This window comes from Chiloscyllium plagiosum, chromosome 5 (genome assembly GCF_004010195.1).
Source record: "Chiloscyllium plagiosum isolate BGI_BamShark_2017 chromosome 5, ASM401019v2, whole genome shotgun sequence".
NCBI lineage: Eukaryota > Metazoa > Chordata > Chondrichthyes > Orectolobiformes > Hemiscylliidae > Chiloscyllium > Chiloscyllium plagiosum.
The window spans coordinates 19,900,475-19,922,768 of record NC_057714.1 but is presented as its reverse complement, the minus strand read 5'-3'; the positions used below and the strand labels follow the sequence as shown (position 1 = coordinate 19,922,768).

The 22,294-nt window shown below is 41.5% G+C and overlaps 1 protein-coding gene across 3 annotated transcripts in view; it reads right to left on the bottom strand.

Annotated features, from left to right (window-relative positions):
- Nucleotides 1-22,294, bottom strand: part of fbxl7 (F-box and leucine-rich repeat protein 7) — a 337,155-nt gene that overhangs the window by 29,093 nt on the left and 285,768 nt on the right. Inside the window, exon 1 of one of the 3 annotated variants that reach the window (XM_043689678.1) lies at nucleotides 4,137-4,197. The exons of the other annotated variants lie outside the window; for them this stretch is intronic. Coding sequence (XP_043545613.1) covers nucleotides 4,137-4,185 — 49 coding nt within the window. The 5' untranslated portion in view covers nucleotides 4,186-4,197. Of the gene's footprint in view, nucleotides 1-4,136; nucleotides 4,198-22,294 lie in introns of those variants that run through there. 3 annotated transcript variants of the gene reach the window in all.

Here is a 22,294-nt window from a genome sequence, read left to right as displayed (position 1 = left end):
GCAGAACTCAGGGGCTCTTGTGCTGCAGTGGTTGTGCCCTCTAATGCTGAGCTGAGAGGCTGAGGTTGAGGATCCACTTACTCCAGAGGTGTGTAATAACATCTCTGAACAGGTTGATTAGAAAATATGTAAGAGCTGTTTTTTTTCTGCTAGGCTAGCTATAAACAAGTCCAGGCAGCGGGCAATGGAGGGGGTCATCTCTACTGACTGCCTGCTCCTCTTCCACAGTTACGTTCGAACCAGAGAGTCATCGAAGAGGGAAGATGCAGTGTCCATCAATGCTTTCGATGCCTTTAGTGAGAGATGAGCACTGTGGGGGATATAGCGCTTTATTACCCCCTCTAACTCCATTTGATTTAGTCCTCTCCTCTCTCCCTGATGTTAGCTTGGCTTGCAAATATTCAATTGGCCACGCAGGTGTTTTGCTGGTGGTGGAGAAAAATAAAAACTAGCTGCATCAACTGTGAAGCACAGCGAAAACAGCAGTGCAACTTCCATTTCTACATTTGCTCGGGTTATCATGAAGGTCCCAACTTCTCAACCTTGCTTGAAGCGCGGTGGCCCTCAGATTAAACCACCACTCGTTGTCTCTCTCTCTCTAATAAGAGTGTGGGATTATGGTGACTTTACACCTAGAAAAGAATTCAGCAATACTTAGGGACCCTTGAGGCACAGTGGTACTGTCCCTATCTCTGAGCTAGGAGACCCGTGTTCAAGAACCGTCTGCTCCATAATTGCACCACCATACAGGATGTTTAGGAAAATATTTTAAGAGCTCTCCCTTGCAGCTCTGTGGAGTCAGTCAGTGGTGGTAATGCCTACATTTGTACCAGTTCATTTGAAATTATATTTTGAACAGAGTTCTTGCAGCATGGAAGTAGTGTTCCTAGCTCTGAGCCAGGAGGATTGGGCTCATGTCCCAGTTGCTCCAGAAGTGTGGTCATAACATTTCTCAACAGTTTAATTCAAAAATATCTTGAGCATCATTCCTTTTAGTATTGTGATATTTGTGAACCTGCCTGCCATGGTTCAATTCCCTAATGGAAATCGCTGTGTATAAATAAGGGTGCGTTTTTAGGGCTGTTGTGCTACAGTGGTAGTGTCCCTACCCCAGATCGAGGAGGCCTAAGTTCAAGTCTCACCTGTTCCAGAGGTCACAGTGTCATAGATCTACTGCACAGAATAAAACCCTTCAGCTCATCAAGGCTGCACCAGTCAAAAACAGCCACTACTCCAATCCCATAACCTTGCAACCTTTAGCGTTACAAATGTACACCTAACTACTTCTTAAATGTTATGAGCATTTCTGTCTGCACCACCACTAGAGGCAGTGTGATCCAGATTCCCTCTGGGTCATAAGGATTTTCTGTTCATTCCTTCTAATCCATCTGCTCATTAGCTTAAATATACACCAATAGCCATTGATCACTCCATCAACTGAAAACGTTTCTTCTCTACCTTATCAATGCCCCTTATAATTCCATCAGATATATCCTGATATTTCTATGATTAGCAAATAGCACATCTGTGACCTCTACTTTTGAGGACCTACATTTTAATTTGCTTCCCAACACCTTATATTCTGCTTGTTGGACCTTTTTTTTAAACCAATGTCACTTCTGTCACAACATTTCTGAACAGGTTGATTAGTAAATATATATTGGGCAGGGCTCTTATGCGACATTGGTACTAGAACATAGAACATAGAACATGGAACAATACAGCACAGAACAGGCCCTTCGGCCCACAATGTTGTGCCGAACATTTGTCCTAGCTTAAGCACCCATCCATGTACCTATCCAATTGCCGCTTAAAGGTCACCAAAGATTCTGACTCTACCACTCCCACAGGCAGCGCATTCCATGCCCCCACCACTCTCTGGGTAAAGAACCCACCCCTGACATCTCCCCTATACCTTCCACCCTTCACCTTAAATTTATGTCCCCTTGTAACACTCTGTTGTACCCGGGGAAAAAGTTTCTAACTGTCTACTCTATCTATTCCTCTGATCATCTTATAAACCTCTATCAAGTCACCCCTCATCCTTCGCCGTTCCAATGAGAAAAGGCCTAGCACTCTCAACCTATCCTCGTACGACCTGTTCTCCATTCCAGGCAACATCCTGGTAAATCTTCTCTGCACCCTCTCCAAAGCTTCCACATCTTTCCTAAAGTGAGGTGACCAGAACTGCACACAGTACTCCTGTACAGTTGCAACATCACTTCACGACTCTTGAATTAAATCCCTCTGCTAATGAAGGTACTGTCCCTTCCTCTAAGACAGAGGATCCATGTTCGAGTCCCACTTGCCCCAGACGTATGTATTATGTCTCTATATGGTTGATTAGAAATATTTTCAGTATACATCCTGGAAGCTCCATGTTAGTACAGCGGTTAGATCTCTGGGGATAGAAGATCAGGGTTTAATTCCCTGATCGGGAGTGACTGAGTGTTCTGTGTAAATAAGGTTACATTTGTGCACATCTTACGTGCACTTGTGGCGCAGTGTTGGTGTCTCTACCTCAGAGCCAAAAGGGATGGGTTCAAGTCCTACTTGCTCCAGAGATATAATAACATTGGTACAGGTTAATTAGAACCATCTTGAGCAGAATTCCCACATTCTTCTTTAAAGACTGCCCACTGTCACCATTCACCTGAGAGGCAGACAGAATCTCAGTTTAACATCTTAACTGGCAATAAGTCAACACTATCAGTACCACAGAAGTGTCATCTTTGATTTTGTGCTTGTACTTCAGGATTTGATGAAAACTATAATGTCACCTGAACATTGTTTACAGAATCAAATTTCTTATTTCTGTCAAAATATTCTCAGCATCAAAAACATAAATCGTTGAAGAAATTCAGCAGGTCTGGCAGCATCTATGGAGAGAAAGCTGCGTCAACACTTCAGGTCCGGTGACCTTCTTCAGTTCTGTTTCAGATTTCCAGCATCCACAGCTTAATTTTAAGTGTTCTCAGCATGTTTGCTTCCAGGACATTCCCAGTTCCATTTTAACTCAAGTATTCTTCAATTTAATGATTAGCTATATGTTAAATATATAGAAATATTGCTTCTATTTTCTTTAAAGGGATAATTGTTGCTGGTAATGAACAATTAACATGTGGAGATATCTTCGACAGCACATACGTGTCATGGTGAATGCTCAATTTGTTGCAGTACGTTGTTTTTATTTAGTTATTGCTGAAAACCCAGCTCTGTGTAATTAAACCATACTAAATGGGACCAATCTTTTCAATGCTGCAGAAAAATCAGTGCAGTAACACAACAGTCAACATGATACTGATTGGTGTACTTTTCAACAGAGACCACTAGATGGTAATTTTGAGCAGAAATCCTGACTGACTTTATTTTACCCTTCCAACAGAGATAGGGAGCAAATCTTCTTGCTGTGAGATGCAAAAGCTAGTCCCACAATTTAAATGAGGCTCTTATGCTAACATAATCCATTAGGTTAGATCTTTACATTTGCTGTATACTTAAATATGTTAAACCATTGCAACCCTAAACCAAAATAACCGTATACCCTAAACGACTCTCAAATAAAGAAATCACCAATAACATTACACTTTGTAGCTTTTACTGTAACACAAATTAGAACCTATGGGAAGACTACAGTTCTGAATTATGAAAATGTTACACATAAAATATTAGATACAATAAAGACTACTTTACAAACGTACAAGTATTCATAACACTCCCTAGACAGATGTGACACCTTATGCAATCTCACATTCTTTCCCAACTCAGCGCCTGGAACATAGGAACCTCATTTTCCTCACTCAATAGATTTGAACTTTGAATCATTTCCAACAGCAGCTTCGCTCCACCCAAGTCTCCGGGACAGTTGTTCCAATAATTACACACTCCTGCAAAATCTCCTATGCAAGGTTCACAACTATCTTTATGGCACAGACTCTCCCAAGACTCTTTATTCAATGATTTTAATAAACCTCAATAGAGTGTCTGGTCAGCTGTGGCAAAACTGAAACATAGCTGTAATACTTCACAATCTCTGCTCGAAACTTTTTTAAAGATTTCTGTATCTTTTAATTATATATTACACACATCACCTTATAAATGTGATTCTCTGTTCCCCACCCCACCCCAGTATTTACCTGTTGCTCTCAGTCTTGTTTGTCTAACAGTTTCCATCTCAGCTCCCATGCTGGTGGTACTTTTCCAGGTCAAGGGTCACCAGGTCACATGAACAATCATTTCTTATTATTCAAGGAATTTAAAAGTGATCCCTTTGCAATTGACATAAACACCTATGTAATTTTCAAGCAATCCTGAAAACAAATACAGATTCCATGGACATTTTAAAGGAATTACAAAGTTTCTTAACAATAGTTCTTCCAGGTCAAATGTCAGATTTCTCTTCCACCTCATTAGGAAAAAAAACAAAGCTTTACCACATTAGAGTATATTTTTACAGCATTGTTTGAAGTACAGAAGATTGTTAACATCATTAACAGTTGGTATATTACATATTATACAAGTAGCAACAATGAGATATGTCGGCTTGAATACACAATGACCAATCCTCTTGAGCTCTATGCTGTAAAGAATTCCACAGATTGATTACCCTTTGAGAGAATAAACACCTTATATCCACCTTAAGTAGACAACCTCTTACTCTGAGATTATGCCCTCTGGTCCAAGACAATCTCTTATAATCAACCTTGTCCCGACCCGATCTACCCCTAAGAATCTTAATGTCTCCTCTCATTTTTAGAACATAGAACATAAAACATAAAACATTACAGTGCAGTACAGGCCCCTCGGCCCACTATTCCATTTTTATACAGATAAATGTATCCAATGACCATTTAAATGCCCTTAAATTTGGCGAGTCTACTACTATTGCAGGCAGAGAGTTCCATGCCCCTACTACCCTCTGAGTAAAGAAACTACCTCTGACATTTGTCCTAAATCTATCACCCAACAATTTATAGCTATGTTCCCTTGTGCTAGCCATCACCATCCGAGGAAAAAGGCTCTCAATGTTCACCAGATCTAAGTCTATGTTTATCTTTTATCTCTCAATTAAGTCACCTCTCGACCTTCTTTTTATTGAAAACAGACTCAAGTCTCTCAGCCTTTCCCCATAAGACCTTCTCTCCATACCAGGCAACATCCCAATAAATCATCTCTGATTCCTTTCCAATGCTTCCACATCCTTCCTATAATGCGGTGACCAGAACTTACACAATACTCCATGTGCAGCCAGAGTTTTGTACAGCTGCAACATGACCTCGTGACTCCGATACTCAATCCCTCTACCAATAAAACCTAACACACCGTATTGTCTTCTTAACAATCCTATCAACCTGGGTGGCAATTTTTAGGGATCTATGTACATGGATACCGAGATCTCTTTGGTCATGTACACTGCCAAGAATCTTACCATTAGCCCAGTGCTCTGCATTCCTGTTACTCCTTCCAAAGTGAATCACCTCACACTTTTCCACTTTGTCACCTCTCAGTCTAGCTCTGCAGCTTACCTGTGTTCCCCCTGTAACCTACAACATCCTTCGGCACTGTCCACAACTCCAACAACCTTAGTGTCATCTGCAAATTTGCTAACACATCCTTCTTTTATATCATTTATAAAAATGACAAACAACAGTGGACCCAAAACAGATTCTTGTGGTACACCACTAATAACTGAATTCCAGGATGAACATTTCCCATCAACCACCATCCTCTGTTTTCTTTCAGCGAGCCAAACTCTGATCCAAGCTGCTAAATCACCCTCAATCCCATCCCTCTGTATTTTGTGCAATAGCCTATTGTGGGGAACCGTATCAAATGCCTTACTAAAATCCATATACACCACATCAACCACTTTACCCTCATCCACCTGTTTGCCACAACATTTGCTATCCTCCAGTCTTCTGGCACTATTCCTGTAGACAATGGCGGCATAAAGACCAAAACCGAAGGCTCATCAGTCTCCTCCCTGGTTTCCCAGAGAATCCTAGGATAAATCCCATCCGGCACAGGGGACTTATCTATTTTCGCACTTTCCAGAATTACTAACACCTTGTCGAGGAGAATACTGAGAAACAGGCTACTAGAGTAGACGGGATTGAGGTTCACAAGAAGGTGTTGTCTTTTTCCAGTGTGAATACTGATGAAAAACTTCCCACTATTATCCTTGATTGGCCCTAATCTTACTCTACTCATTCTTTTATTCCTGATATACCGATAGAAACCTTTAGGGTTTTTCTTGATCCTATCTACCAACAACTTCTCATGACCCCTCCTGGCTCTTCTTAGCTCCCTCTTTAGATTTTCTCTGGCTAACTTGTAACTCTCAAGCACCATAACTGAGTCTTCATGTTTCATCCTAACATAAGCCTTCTTCTTCCTCTTGACAAGAGATTAACTTCCTTAGTAAGCCACGGCTCCCTCACTCGACAAATTCTTCCCTGTCTGACAGGCACATACTTATCAAGGGCATGTAGTAGCTGTTCCTTGAATAAGCTTCATATTTCAATTGTGCTCATCCCCTGCAGTTTCCTTCCCAATCCTATGCATCATTAATCTTGCCTAATCTCAACATAATTGCCTTTCCCCCAATTATAACTCTTGCCCTGCGATATACACCCATCCCTTTCCATCACTAAAGTAAACATAACTGAATTGTGGTCACAATCACCAAAGTGCTCACCTACCTCCAAACCTAACACCTGGCCGGTTCGTTACCCAGTACCAAATCCAATATGGCTTCGCCCCTTGTTGGCCTGTCTACATACTGTGTCAGGAAATCCTCCTGCACACATTGGACAAAAACTGACCCATCTAAAGTAGTCGAACTATAGTATTTCCAGTCGATATTTGGAAATTTAAAGCCCCCATAACAACTACCATATCACACTCGCTCCTATCAAGAATCATCTTTGCAATCCTTTCCTCTATATCTCTGGAACTATTTGGAGGCCTGTAGAAAATTCCCAACAAGGTGACCTCTCCTCTCGTGTTTCTAACCTCAGCAGACAAGCCCTGAAACATCCTTTCTGCTACCGTAATACTGTCCATACACAAGGACCCCAAATCCCTCCACATTGCAGCTTTCAGCAGTCTCTCCTTATTTAAATAATAAGCCATTAATATATATGTCATAAATAAATATATCCTTAGCACTGATCACTGTGACATTTGAAAGTCAATGCCACACCTCCCCGTCTCTTACCATCTTCTCTGTTCTAACTGAAACATCTAAATCCCGGAATCTGCAACAACTATTCCTGTTCCTTCTCTATCCATGTCTCCGAAATGGCCACAATATCGAAGTCCCAGGTATCAACCCATGCTGCAAGTTCACCCATCTTATTCCAGATGCTCCTGACGTTGAAGTAGACACAATTCACACCACCTTCCTCTTTGCTGGCGCACTCTGGCGACCTTGAAACCATGTTTCTGACCTCACTACTCTCAACCTCCTGGACAGTGGAGCTAGAATTTAGGTTTTCTAACCTTCAATGAATATAAGCCCAAAGTATTCAACCTCTCTTCATAAAATCTCTCCATTACCAGAATCAATGGTCTTCTGGACTGCTTCCAATGTCAATATATCCTTTCTTAGCAAGGGGACCAAAACTATTCACAGTATTCCTGTAGTGGTCCAATTAGTATAGTATTATTCAACATTTGCTATTTCATTTGCTTTGAAATAAAGGCCACCAGTCCATTTGCTTTCCCTTTGACCTGCTGAACCTGAATGCTAGTCTTTGTCATTCATACACAAGGACCCCAAATCCCTCCACATTGCAGCTTTCAGCAGTCTTTCCCTATTTAAATAATAGGCCATTAATATATATATCATAAATAAATATATCCTCAGCACTGATCACTGTGACATTTGAAAGTTACAGACCGCAATCCTGATTATGCCCCTTTTCCCTAACTCTCTGTCTTCTCTTATTTAGCAGTCTACAGCGTGGAAAGAGGCAATTTGGCTCACTGAGTCTGCACTGACCCCTTGAACAGCCTCCCACCTTATCCCTGTAATCATCATGACAATCCATCTAGCCCACAATTCCCTGGACACTACGGGGCAATTTACCATGGCCAGTCCACCTAACTCTCACACCTTTGGACTGTGAGAGGAAACTGGAGCACCCAGTGGAAACCCGCGCTGCCACAGGGAGAACGTGCAGACTCCACATATTACCCAAGGCTGGAATTCAAGTCAGAAGTGGGTACTGCAGATGTTGGAGATGAGAGTCAAGATTAGAGTGGTGCTGGAAAAGTACAGCAGGTCAGGCCTCATTTCTGATGAAGGGCTTTTGCCCGAAACGTTGATTTTCCTGCTCCTCGGATGCTGCCTGACCTGCTGTGCTTTTCAAGCATTAATCTGGAACTAAAGTCAGATCGCTGGCGGTGTGCCACCATGCCAGCCAATAATTCACCAGTCCTCTATCCATGCTGGTATATTACCTCAACACCATGGGCAATTACTGCATTGCCTTAGGTAGGACACCTTACCAAAGATCTTTTGGTAATCCAACTCTATTACTGGTATCCCTTTATCCTGCTTGTTACCTCCTCAAAGGACTATAGTAATTGACAGGAGCTAAAGTCTTCTACAAGCTAAATGCAAACATGGATATTGGTCATTTTGTTTTGTAAAGCAATCTCAGGAAATCATTACAGGTACTATCAGAACAACATTTGGATGATATTGCTTCCAGTAACTACCTTTTAGCCTGTCAGCCATGTGCCTCAAGCAAGACAGCAGGCCTATTGTACCTGGATCCAAACGGCTATCACAAACGCAATCCAGCTGTTCTAACACTGTGCATGAGAAACTTGTTCTGGTATTCGGTATTACAAGATTCAACATGTATTTGTTTGGTAAGCAATTCACAAACCATTGGAAATTACATCGGACAAGTAAAGATTTATTCACCAAAGACTTAAATACTTTATCTTAGTCATGACTAAAATCATGGAACCCTACAGTGTGGAAACTGGGCATTTGGCCCAACAAGTCCACTCAGACCTTACCCTATTACTCTACGTTTCTCCTGACTAATGCACCAAACTTACATTTCCCTGACCACAGTGGGCAATTTAACATGGACAATTCACCTAACCTGTACATCTTTGGATTGTGGGAGGAAACTAGAGTACCTGGAAGAAACCCACGCAAACACTGGGAGAACGTGCAAACTCCACAAAGGCACCCGAGGCTAGAATCAAACCCGGGTCCCTGGTGCTGTGAGGCAGCAGTGCTAACCGCTGAGCCACCATGCCACCTGTCACAACTACCTTTACAAATTTCCTATTATTAGACTGTTAAAGGACTCATCAAATGCACAGACTGGAATAGTTGGTGTATTCAGATCATGATTCTGTCTGATGATGGATCACAACTTACAGGGAGATCTTTAGGGACATGGCTGCCAAATGGGGCATAACCCATGCAACAGTCTCACCACATTATCCCACATCCAAAAGTCTCACTAAGTGAATAATTTAAAATATTACAGCATAGGAACAGTAGTAGACCATTCAGCGCCTCAACTCCATTCCACCATTCAATGAGGTCATATCTGATCTGCAGCCTAACTCTATATATCTGCCTTTGGCCCATATCCCTCAATATCTTTACTTACCAAAAGTTTATCTATCTCATATCTAAAATTAACAGTATTCACTGCTGTTTGTGAAAGAGATTTCCAAACATCTACCATCCAGAGTTACAGAGATAGGATAGGAGGATGATTCTGGGAGGGATGATCTTTGGAGGGTTCGTGTGGACTTGATGGGTGGAAAGGCCACATTCCATACTGTAGGATTCTGTGATTCTAAATTCTCAGGGACACTGGCCTAATTTGTATAACGTCTCCTAACAGCTTAGCCTCTGAAATCCAGCTATCATTCTTGTAAGCCTATGTCATATTCCCTCCAAGGCTTTCGTAAGGTGTGTTGCCCAGACCTGCTCACAACACTCCACGTGGGATCTAACCAAGGCTTTCTATAACTGCAACATAATCTCTGCACCCTTGACTCCAGCACTCTTGATATAAAGGCCAGCACTCCATTGAGCTTTTGTGGTTATTTTCTGCACGTGCTCATAACATTTGGAAGATTTATGCACCTGAACTCAAAGATTTCTTTGGATATCCATTGTATTTAACAGCATACCATCTAGAAAGTAACCTGATTCAGCCTTTTTTGGTCCAAAATGGATAACCTCACACTTGCTTACAGTGAACTCCACCTGCCGCAGTTTAGTCCATTCACTTAGTCTATTGATATCCCTTTGTAATTTTATGCCATCACTTACACTGTCTACAATGCCCTGATGTCTCATCAGCAAATTTGGATATATGTTTTTCCTTTTCCATTATCCAAACCATTAATAATGTGAATAACTGAGGCCATAACACAGATCTTTGTGGAACGCCACTGGTCACATCCTGCCAATTTGAGTATCTACACATTATCCCTCGCCTGCCACTTATCCAATTTCCTAGCCATATCAGTAATTTGCTCTCAGTTCCATGGGCTTCCACCTTGGTTAACAACCTGTTATGTGGAACCTTATCAAATGCCTTCTGGAAATCCATATAAACAACATCCCCCTCCTCCGGTAACTTAGTCAACTCTTTAAACATTCAGCGAGGTTTATGAGGTATGACCTATCTGTCATGAATCCTGACTGGCTCCCCCTGATTAACTGAATATGTTCAAGGTGTTCATTTAGCCTATCCTCGGTTATAGACTCAAACAATTTTCCCACTATGGATGGTCTGTAATTTCCTGGTTTTCTCCTTTCACTTTTCTTAAAAAGCAGAGTCATATGTGTAATTCTCTAATCCAGAGAGGCAACTTCTTTATCTAGGGAACTCTAAAAGATTTTATTTAGTGTATGTGCAATGTGCTCCTTTATTTTCTTTACCACATTTGGATGGAAATGTCCAGGGCGATTTATCATTTTTTAATTCCATTAATTTCCTCATTACTGATATCTTACTTACATTCAATTTATTCAATAATTGTCCCTGATTCACAATTAATTTCTTTGGACTTCCAGCAAGCTATCCTCCTTTTTGACTGCAAATATCAAGGCAAAGTCATTATTCAACATGTCTGCCATTACACCATAGTCATTGACAATAGCTCCACGTTCAGTCTTTAATGGGCCAGCATTGCACCTTCCATAATCCCTTTTAACCACTTTTTAAGCTGCTTTTGTGGCCTTCTGCTGGTCTTTGTGCGTTTCCCATTTAACAGAATCTGTGCTGGGGTTTTTTTTTGCATTTTGTAAGCCCTTTCTTTTAGTTTTATGCTTTCCCTTCTGTCTTTAATTGTTCATTGATATTTTGTTGTGAAGTGTAACTTTACCCTCTCAAGGGTACAACCTGGTTTCATTTTGTATTAAATGTTTCTGTAAACATCCTCCACTGTTCTTCAGATGTTTTTATCAAAATGAACAGATTTTTCCAGTTCACTGTGGGCAATCTCTATCTGATCTTGTTAAAGTCCACCTTGAAAACCCCAGCAGCTGATTCATGCTTTTTTCACTTTCAAATGCTACCTGATCACTACTTGATAAATACTCATGCACAACCGGTTACTAATTAAATCTGGCTCGTTCCTCATCACTAAATTCAATATTACTTGTTCCCTTGTTGCATCCAGAACATACTGCTGTCACAAACTATTCCAGACACACTCCAGAGTCCACCTTGAAAACCCCAGCAGCTGATTCATGCTTTTTTCACTTTCAAATGCTACCTGATCACTACTTGATAAATACTCATGCACAACTGGTTACTAATTAAATCTGGCTCATTCCTCATCACTAAATTCAATATTACTTGTTCCCTTGTTGCATCTAGAACATACTGCTGTCACAAACTATTCCAGACACACTCCAGAAATTAACCACCATTCTGAAAGGTGATTGTCTGCCTCACTCAATCTATGTTAAAGTTAAAATCCCCTATGACTACAGCTCTGGCTTTGTTACACACTTCCCTAATTTCTGCATCTACAGAATTTAGCACTTCAGATCTGCAACCGGAGCCTACATAGCGCCTGTTTTATTTTTATAGCTTTACTGTTCCTCAGTTCCATTCACAGAAGATAGAACCTCGGACCTAGAAGGAACAGGCCCTTCAGTCCAACATGTCTGTGCTGACCATTACGCCATTCTAAACTAATCCCATCTGTCTGCTCATGGTCCATACCCCTCTGCCTGTTCATGTGTTTGCCTAAATTCCTCTGAAATGTTGCTACTGTATCTGCTTCTACCACCTACCCTGGCAGCACGTTCCAAGCACCTACCACCTTCTGTGTAAACAAACGTTCCTTGTATATCTCCTTTAAACTTTTCCACTGTTACCTCAACCTATGCCCCCTGGAATACTACATATCCAGCCGGAGCCAGAGACTCCGTCTATCCATTCCTATCCATCCCTCATAATTTTATATACTTCTATCAGATTGCTCTTCAGCCTCTCCAGCAAAAACAATCCAAGTCTATCCAACTTCTTATAGCTAATACAATCTAATGCAGGCAACAGCCTGGTAAACCCTAAAATCCTCACATTCTTCCCATGGTGTGGCGACCAGAAGTTCACACACTACTCCAAACGTGGTGAAACTAAAGTTTGAAGATCATTCAGTCTCCACTGAATGGAACCTGTCTTTCGCACATATCTCATTTACTTCCTTCATCTTGTATCGCTATGCCAATTTGCACATGGTTTGGTAAATAATCCAGAGATTATAATCCTTGAGATCCTGTTCATTAATTTAGTTCATAATTCATGATATTCCCCAAACAGGACCTCTTGCCTATGTGACTGGTCCCACCAACGAGATCCTCCCTCTCCCACTCCAATATCCTTTCAAGCTGGTTCAATCTGCCCCTTACTTTGGCACTAGGGAGGCCACAAAATGCAAGGTGACAATGCAGGATGATCTTATTGCTATGTTACACTTAACTGCTTTGGACATGGGTTTACCATCATCAAAAGAAATCAAGTTTAGAAGGCAGTTTAAGACAACCCTGACAAGTCACCACCACAAAAAAACTAGGAAGAATGAAAATAGTGCATGACCCACACACAGTTAGTGAATGGTCTGATCTTTACAGATATCCAAAGATCAGAGTCATACATTCTACTGAGGGAACATGGTATCCAAAGTATGCAGTGAACCTAGATCGTACAAAGTCACCATGTGGAGGTCCTGGTTTTAGATAAGGACAATAATCACATGACACTAGGTTATAATCCAATGGGTTTATTTGAAAACACTAGCTTTTGGAGCACTGCTCCTTCACCAGGTGCTAGTGATGCCTCAACAGCCAGTGCAGCAACACTGAGGAGAAACATAAAGCAATTCAGACACCTGCATAGTAATCCAACTGTGCACAAAACACACTTAAAGTCAGCCTGTATTATGAGTGTATGGAAGAAAATTATTACAATAATCAACATGCAGGACTGCAGCACACCTGCAAATTGAAATACCCAAGTCATTGAGTCATAGATCTCTACAGCATGTAGAAAGGGCCTTTGGCCCATCATGTCTGAATCAATCAAAAACAACCACCTAACTATTATAATCCCATGTTCTGGCACTTGGCCCATAATGCCACAAAGCAGTCCAGATAGAAGCGTTCAAGAAGGAACGTTATGAGTTACCTGTGACTGCAAATTGTAGTTTGAGCTGTTAAAAAAACCTGCATCAAATTTTCAAGTGAACTTGAACCACATTCCCTAATCTGTGATAAATACCAATAGCATAAGAAATACAACAGATTGATCCCACCCAAGTGTTCCACCTCGCTCATCCAATTGCTCTGCCCCCCACAACTGATTGCTCCTAATCCTGACCTGAGTGTTCCCACCCCAGCCCAATTGCTGCTGTCATCTTCACACATGGCTGTTTCACTCCCTTACCCCTAAGCTGACTGTCCCAGTCCTCATCTCCCACCTCAGTGCTCCATTCTCATTTTAGATTTTTATCTCACCTCTACAACTACTGTCAAAATCTACCATTCTATTAAAGCAGAACAAAAAACTGCAGATTCTGGAGATCTCAAACAGAAACAGAAATTGTTGGAGAAACTCAGCAAATCTGGCAGCATCACGGAGGAAAAGCAGAGAAAAAAAAAATCAATGGACTTGAAATGTTTAACTCTGTTTTCTCTCCACAGATGCTGTCAGGCCTGTTGACTTTCTCCAGCAATTTTTGTTTTTGTTCCTACCATTTTATTTTCTGATATTAATTAAAGAACCTTTAAATGTTCCATGAATCAAAGACTTCTTGAAGCCTAATTAAACATTATAAATTCCACTTGATCTCTGACCACTGTCAATAAAGCTCCATAAATGCATGGAAGTTCCTGATAGTAATCACCACTGATTTTTCAAAATTTGTGTACAGGTTTCCAATATCGCCAAGTGTTCATTTTTACTGGTGTGCTATACCAGTTAGAAATAGATTATTTTGCATGGGCATAAAGGAGCTACAAAACCATTGCTTCTGAGGTAGCAAAATGCCACATAATGACCCAATCACTGGCTTCTGTTTATCCAATCAAAAAGATTACTAGTTTGAGCACGTTATATTTAAGAGTATTTAGTGTAATGCATGGTGCAATGTTAGCTATCCTGTTAAACTATAGACTCTAAGGGCAGAATCATCTCGGCTTGGAGGCGTGAAGGAACTTTAATTAAATGGGATGATAGTGATCCACAAACTGTCATCTTCCTGTCCATGCCCTGCTTATGTTCAAGGTGGGAAAGCACAAATTTGACCTTCCTATCACAACCACTTAAGAATCTTATCCTGCCTGGGCTGATCCAGCTGAAATGAGGAAGTGTTGACCATGACTGGTAAACCGATTTGGGCAGATGTCAGTTCTTTTTGGGAAGGGGATCCTTGTTCTGTAATAATTTATGGATGACTGAGGGGATGGGAAGCAGGGTCCACTGACAGCCAATACCTGACCTCACTTCTCACCTCCCTTGTCTTCTCTCCACCCAACCTCCAATCCAGGAAACACTTCCATACAACACTTACCTTTCCTGGCTTCAGGAAACAGAGTGGAGGGCAATTTCCCGTCTGCATCGATAGTGCTGAGGGGGAAATAGTCAAAGAGCATCAAGACCCTGGGGGTGATGATCACCAATAATCTGTCCTAGTCCAAGCACATGCAATGGTCAAGAAAGTATATCAACGTCTCTACTTCATCAGGATGCCAAGAAAATTCGGCATGTCCATAAAGACTCTAACCAATTTTTATACATGACCGTAGAAAGCAGCCTATCTAGATACATCACAGTGTGGTATGCAATCACTCTTCCCAGGACTACAAGAAACTACAGAGGGTCATGAACGCAGCCCAGTCGATCATGCAATTCAGCCTTCCATCCACTGGCTCCATTTATACTTCTTACAACCTCAGGAAAGCAACCAACATAGACAAAGATCCCTCCCACCACAGTTATACCCCCTTCTGTCAGGCAGAAGACATAAAATTGAAATATGCATATGAACAGATTCAAGAACAGCTTCTTCCCTGCTGCTGTCAGACTTTTGAATGGACCTCTCTGATGTTAATTCTGATCTCTCTCTGCACCTGAAACACTGCATTCTGCACTCTGTTCTAGTATCCTGAATTAGTTTGTATGGAATATCTCAGAAAATGTGACAACAATAAATCAAACACAAACTCCTGGAAACTCTTCTGCTCTTGAATATAATCTGAATACAGAGAGATATCACCCTCAAATACTGTGCTGGTTAAAGTCATGTTGAGCCAGGGTTTGCAGATAACAATGATTAAACACTGATTCATGAAACATTGTATTCATAGCTATCACTTCAAACAATGTAGTTTCCAGAGGAACAGAGCACTAAGCTTACTTTATTGACATGAAGGAGTAACACTGCACATGCTATGGGGATAGGGACAAGCAGCACTGTAACCTTGCAGGAAATCTTTGCCTATACAGCACCAATTTGGATTTTAGCTGCAAAGGTTTCATTTTCAGCTTTTGCTGTGCAACCATTGGCAGTATGATCTGTTCAATTTCTGATTTCTCTTTAGCACTGCTGCCTCACAGCGCCAGAGACCCGGGTTCAATTCCCGCCTCAGGCGACTGACTGTGTGGAGTTTGCACGTTCTCCCCGTGTCTGCGTGGGTTTCCTCCGGGTGCTCCGGTTTCCTCCCACAGTCCAAAGATGTGCAGGGTCAGGTGAATTGTCCATGCTAAATTGCCAGTAGTGTTAGGTGTAGGGGTAAATGTAGGGGTATGGGTGGGTTGCGCTTCGGCGAGTCGGTGTGGACTTGTTGGGCCGAAGGGCCTGTTTCCACACTGTAATCTAATCTAATCTAAAGTGGAATTCCTCTCTCCAGTTGTTTAGAACAACAGTTTCATATCCTTCACTAGAAACAGCACATTTCCACCATAATTTAGAAAAGGTGATGCAAAATATTTGTTTAATCTCTCTGCCTACCTTAATTCTTCAAAACTGGATTTGCTCTTTCATCCCAGAACGATTCTTCTCTCCTTTTAAGTAATCTTTTACTTTGAATATGCTTATTAATGCCCAAATGTTTCCTTACATCAACTGTTTGTGGATGACTGCAGTAACATCTATCTGGCAATGTGTAAAACTATCCTGCTCACAGAAAGTCAAACAAGTTGATCCTAGCCATTTACTGCCTGGTTAGATTAGCCTTAACCATCAAACTAAATGTGGAATGTGTTCTCAACAGTGCAATCCAATTTAACAATAATCTGCTCCCTGATGCTTATTTTGAGTTCTGACAGAGCCATTTCATTATAGGCTTGGTCCAAATGTGGGCAAAAGCACTTAACTCAAGAGGGGAAATGACAATGACTGTCTTTGGCATCAGGAATCATTTAACCAGTTGTAGAATCAAGAGCCTAGCAAAATTGGAGTCAATGGGAAATGGGGGAAAGCTCTCTGCTGTTGGAGTCATTTCTCACACAATGGAATATGGTTGTGGCTAGTGAAGGTCAATAATTTCAGTTCCAGACCATAACTGCAGGAATTCCTCAGATAGTGTCCTCAGCCTAAACATTGTTTTAGATTCCCTACAGTGTGGCAACAGGCCCTTCAGCCCAACAAGTCCACACCAACCCTCTGAAGAGTAACCCATCCAGACCCCATTCATCTTCCATCAATTACCTTCCCTCCCTTTGAGGTGTGGATGTTCACTGATGATTGCACTATGTTCCTGGAACAAGTAATAATCATGGCTCACAAGTTCGAGGCAATGGCCACTGCCAATATGAGAAATACAAACATCATTCCTTAACATTCAATGGCATTAGTCGAAAAGTGTGGAGCTGGAAAAGCATAGCTAGTCAAGCAGCATCTGAGGAGCAGGAGAGTTGACGTTTTGGCCATAAGTTCTTCATCAGGAATGTTATTACCATTGTTGAAACATCTTGGGGGTTACCATTGGCCAAACCTTGAACTGGACCACCATAAAAATTCTGTAGCTACAACAGCAGGTCTGATGCTAGGAATTCTACAATGACTAACTCACCTCCTCACTCTTCAAAACCTTCCCACCATTCACAAGGTTCAAGTCAGGGGTGTATTGGGTTACTCCCCATTTTTATTGGATGACTGGAGCTCCAATGACACTTAAGCAGCTTGACACCATCCAGAACAAAGCAGCCCACTTGATGGCTCCCCATCCACAACCTTAAACATTCATTCCGTTCATCATCAAAGCACAGTGGTAACAGTGCATACTTATGTTCGCTCTTTTTTTTTCCTGTTGCCATACAGAGATCTGAGGTCTGTGCACAGCAGTGGTTTCTGGAACTGGAAGTCAATGTATCCACCACAATCAGCATGCGTGGTCACTTTGATATCAATGTGGATACGGCTGTGCAAGACAGTGGTAAGAGTGAAGTTGTTATCTACCACATGCTCTGTCACAACTCACCCAGAGTTCTTTGATAGCATTTTCTAAACTGATAACCATTATCACCGAGCAGGACAAGACCAGCATACACACAGAAACACTGCCACCTGCAAGTCCCCCTCCAAGCCACTCAGAATCCTAACTTGGAATTATATCACTGTTCCTTTACTGGCACTGGTCAAAATCCTGAATTCCTTTTCCTAACAGCTTAGCGAGTGTGTCTATATCACAAACTGCAGCATGTTAAGAAGGCAACTCATCATATAGGCAATGAGTCCTACTCCAACAGCAATGCCAAAATTTTGTGAATAAAGACAAAAAAAATGTTATGCTGATGATAATTGTACCCATGAAACTCAAAAGTGAAGGTTTTTGTTGGCTCTGCTCCTGACCCACTCTGTGCAAACAAAGAACAGCACAGTTTGGAACTGTGCAGCTACATAGTGCCATATTTCTGTGGGAGTGATTCAAATATTTTTAGTTATAGTCATAATGTCAGAGAGATGTACAGCACAGAAACAGATCCTTCAGGCCAACTCATCCATTCTGACCAGATATCCTAAATTAATCTAGTCCAATTTGTCAGCTTTTGGCCCAAAAGTATCTCAGCAAGAGACCCAACAATCACTTCTCTAGCTTTCCCCAGAGTTCTAGGGTATACCTGATCAGGCCCTAGGGATTTATCCACCTTCATGCTTTTTGAGACATGGAGCATCTCCTTGTTTGTAAAGTGGACATTTTTCAAGACGTTGCTATTTAATCGTGTAAGAAATATCTTTGTTGAGCCGACTATTTAAAGAGAAATTTACCGTTATGCCGTAAGTATCATTTGCCTGCTAAATGATTAAAATGCACTGGTTCTGAATCGTGTTAAATTAAAAGTTACATAAAGCAGAATGTTGCTCATAATCTTTTCATTTCTGGCTCATTCAGTAAATTCCATTATACTGTTTTATGGTCTCTCCTTTGGAAATCTAACAGTGTATAAGAAAAAATATTAAGTGTAGTTATTCAATTTTATATTTCTAATTAATTGTATTAATAACAATATAAAATACTGAGGAATGCAAAAGACCTTCAGGCATAACAATGCACCCTAATTTTTGTTAAAAGGGGATTTGATAGAATTTTAGGCATCATGGAGAGTTTATTTGCAATAAGCTAAAGCAATATTGTTTCCAATTTCTAAGTTGTTGATAACATGATTGGTGAAAGAATCAGAAGGGATGTATGAATTTTCCTAATTCAGTAACTGATTAGGATTTGAAACATTCTGCCTGATACAATGCTGAAAACAGATTAAACAATTGGACTTCAAAATGGAGTTGGATGTGGGGGAAGAATATGAGAGTGGAATTAAATTGTCTTTTTTTGAAAGAGGCAGATTAGACGTTGTGGGCTAATGGCCCCTTTTTGCACAAAATTACACCATGATTTCTCAGCTCTTGCAAATAATTGGCAGAGAACAATATCGGTATAGATCTGGGAGGATGTTAAAGACCACCTTAAGTCTGCCTGTTTAAGCAGAATTGGAACTCTGAATACATTTGTAATCCAGTGCTTCACAATAAAATATTTCAAAGCAAATATTTTTGCTATTTTCCTTTGGGGTATATATTATATTCAGGAACTCGATGTCATATTACCTTCCATTTTACATTTTCATCGTCAAATATTTGCTGGAGTGAACAATGGAACTGACACTGGAGCTAGAAATGAAGGCTGTGGGTGGTCTATGCATAGGAAAGCTCACACTGTGAGTGAGATCACACACCAGGTGACCTCTGTGCCATTCCCAATCTTATAAAGGAAGCCTGGGATTGGACACTTAAATGGGGATTATATCCAACAAAAATAAGACGTTTGACACCAACTTTCCTTGTATTAAGTTACAATCTGCTAAATTTATGGTGTGTAAAGTCTGGAATGCAGGCAGGGGACAACCCTGCTATCTTTAGGAGTTTAGTCCGGTGATATTTACAGGATAACTCAGAGCATGTTGGCCATATATTTTCATTTAATGACTGCTCACACACTCAGAGGGCTTCTTTAAAAAGATTCTCCTTCCATAGGCTTTCTTTGTCACAGAATCCTTACAGTGCAGTAAGAAGCCATTTGGTCCATGAGTCGACACCACCCCTCCAAAGAGCATCACACCCAGTCCCATGCCACCACTCTGTCCCTGTAACTCCCATTTACCATTACCAATCCATCTGACCTGCACATCCCTGGATACTACGGGACAATATAGCATGACCAATCCAACCAACCCGAAACTCTTTGGACTGTGGGAGGAAACCAGAGCATCCAGTGGAAAGCCTTGCAGACACAGGGAAAACTTGCAAAGCCTACACAGTCACCCAAGACTGGAAGTAAACCCAGGTTCTTTACTTTGTGAGGCAGCAGTGCTAAGCTAACCATTGTGACACTGGAGCCACCCATGATCAGGGATGCAGGGTTACAGGTAGGGGCATGGGTCTGTGTGGGATGCTCTTTGGAGGCTCGGTGTGACTCGATGGGCATAAAGGCCTACTTCCACACTCTGTAGATTCTATTATTCTATGATCAGAAACAACAAAATGCTCGAATAATGCTTTAGAGCGATGAAAATTTCATATGCTGCTGGACAGTAAAGATGTTGACTTGTTGACTACCATCCTCATAAAACATAATAAAGCAAAAATTACATCAATCTGTCACATCAAATAAATATTGCCAAATGGATTGTCTGCAGAATGTGCTGGCAATTCTGTTCCCTCTATATATCCAGTTCATGGACAGCGTACATTTCAAAACTCTTCAAAAGTAACATAGATAAGTTGAAATAAATTGCAAAAAATGATAAGCTATCTCTTGACCAGGTAATCAAAGATCAATCTTATTGACATAATATGCCTATTGTTTATAATAGATTGATGCTAAAACTTTACTTGGAGCCGTTAAGAACTAATTTCCTCAGGCTAAACATCCAGCAGCAAGAAGATTACTTTTAATGGATTACACTGAAACATTAGATTAGATTTCCTACAGTGTGGAAACAGGCCTTTTGGCCCAACAAGTCCACACAGACACTCTGAAGAGTAACCCACCCAGACCCATTTCCCTCTGACTAATGCACCTAACACTATGGGCGATTTAGCATGGACAATTCACCTGACCTACACATCTTTGGACTGTGGGAGGAAACCGGAGTACCCGGAGGAAACCCACGCAGACACAGGGAGAATGTGCAAACTCCACACAGTCGCCTGATGCTAGAATCGAGCTCAGGTCCCTGGTGCTGTGAGGCAGCAGTGCTAACCACTGAGCCACCATAGTTAAGCACCATTTTCTTGTAACATAAATAGTGAGTTCAAGTGACATCGTAAATCACCAAGTGTAACAAACAAATTTCCAAGGTGGCTACCTACACTGGACGTACAATTGGCTATGGATTTCTGCTGGGTACCCCAGTTTTACCCCACTGTCCAACGGTCCACTTTGGAGCAGTGAGAGGCGGGAGCCAGGAGGAGGTGACGTTGGTGCAAGGTGATTGTTGGGAAGGCCAGTAAGTATATTTAAACTTCTTACCTTCAGGCCAGCGAGGGAGGAGCGAGCAAAGGACTTCTGGGAAGGGTAAGTAGAACAGTTTATACTTGCGTGGTTGCATTACCCAAGACACTACTCGGGTAGTGTCTCCTACCCATCCTCCCCCTCTAACCTAAATAAAATGTAGTGGGAGCCAGATTGACAAGGTAAGGTAACTAGTTTATTCCCTAATCCTTTTTTATTTAGTAGTCACTTCGGGAGTTGGAATAGTGGGAATGGAGTTTAGGGCAGTGGAATGTTCCCCCTGCAGAATGTGGGAAGTAAGGGTCACCACTAGTGTCCCTGCTGACTGCGTCTGTGGGAAGTGCACCCGACACCAGCTCCTTGAAAACCGCGTTAGGGAAATGGAGCTGGGGTTGAATGAATTTTGGATCATTCGGGAGGCAGAGGGGGTTATTGACAGATCATACAGAGAGGTAGTCACTCCTCAGATAAAAGAAAAAAGAGAGATGGGTGATAGTTAGGGGACAGAAAGGAAACCGGCAAGCAGTGCAGGGATCCCCTGTGGCCATTCCCCTCAACAATAAGTATACCGTTTTGGATACTGTTGGGGGAGATGACTTACCAGGGGAAAGCAGTGGGGCACCTGCTGCTCAGAAGGGTAGGGGGAAGAGGAGCAGAGCATTAGTCATTGGGGGCTCGATAATTAGGGGGACAGATAGGAGGTTCTGTAGGGACGAGAGAGACTCACGGGTGCCATGGTCCGTGATGTCTCTGATCGTGTTTTTGGGATCCTTC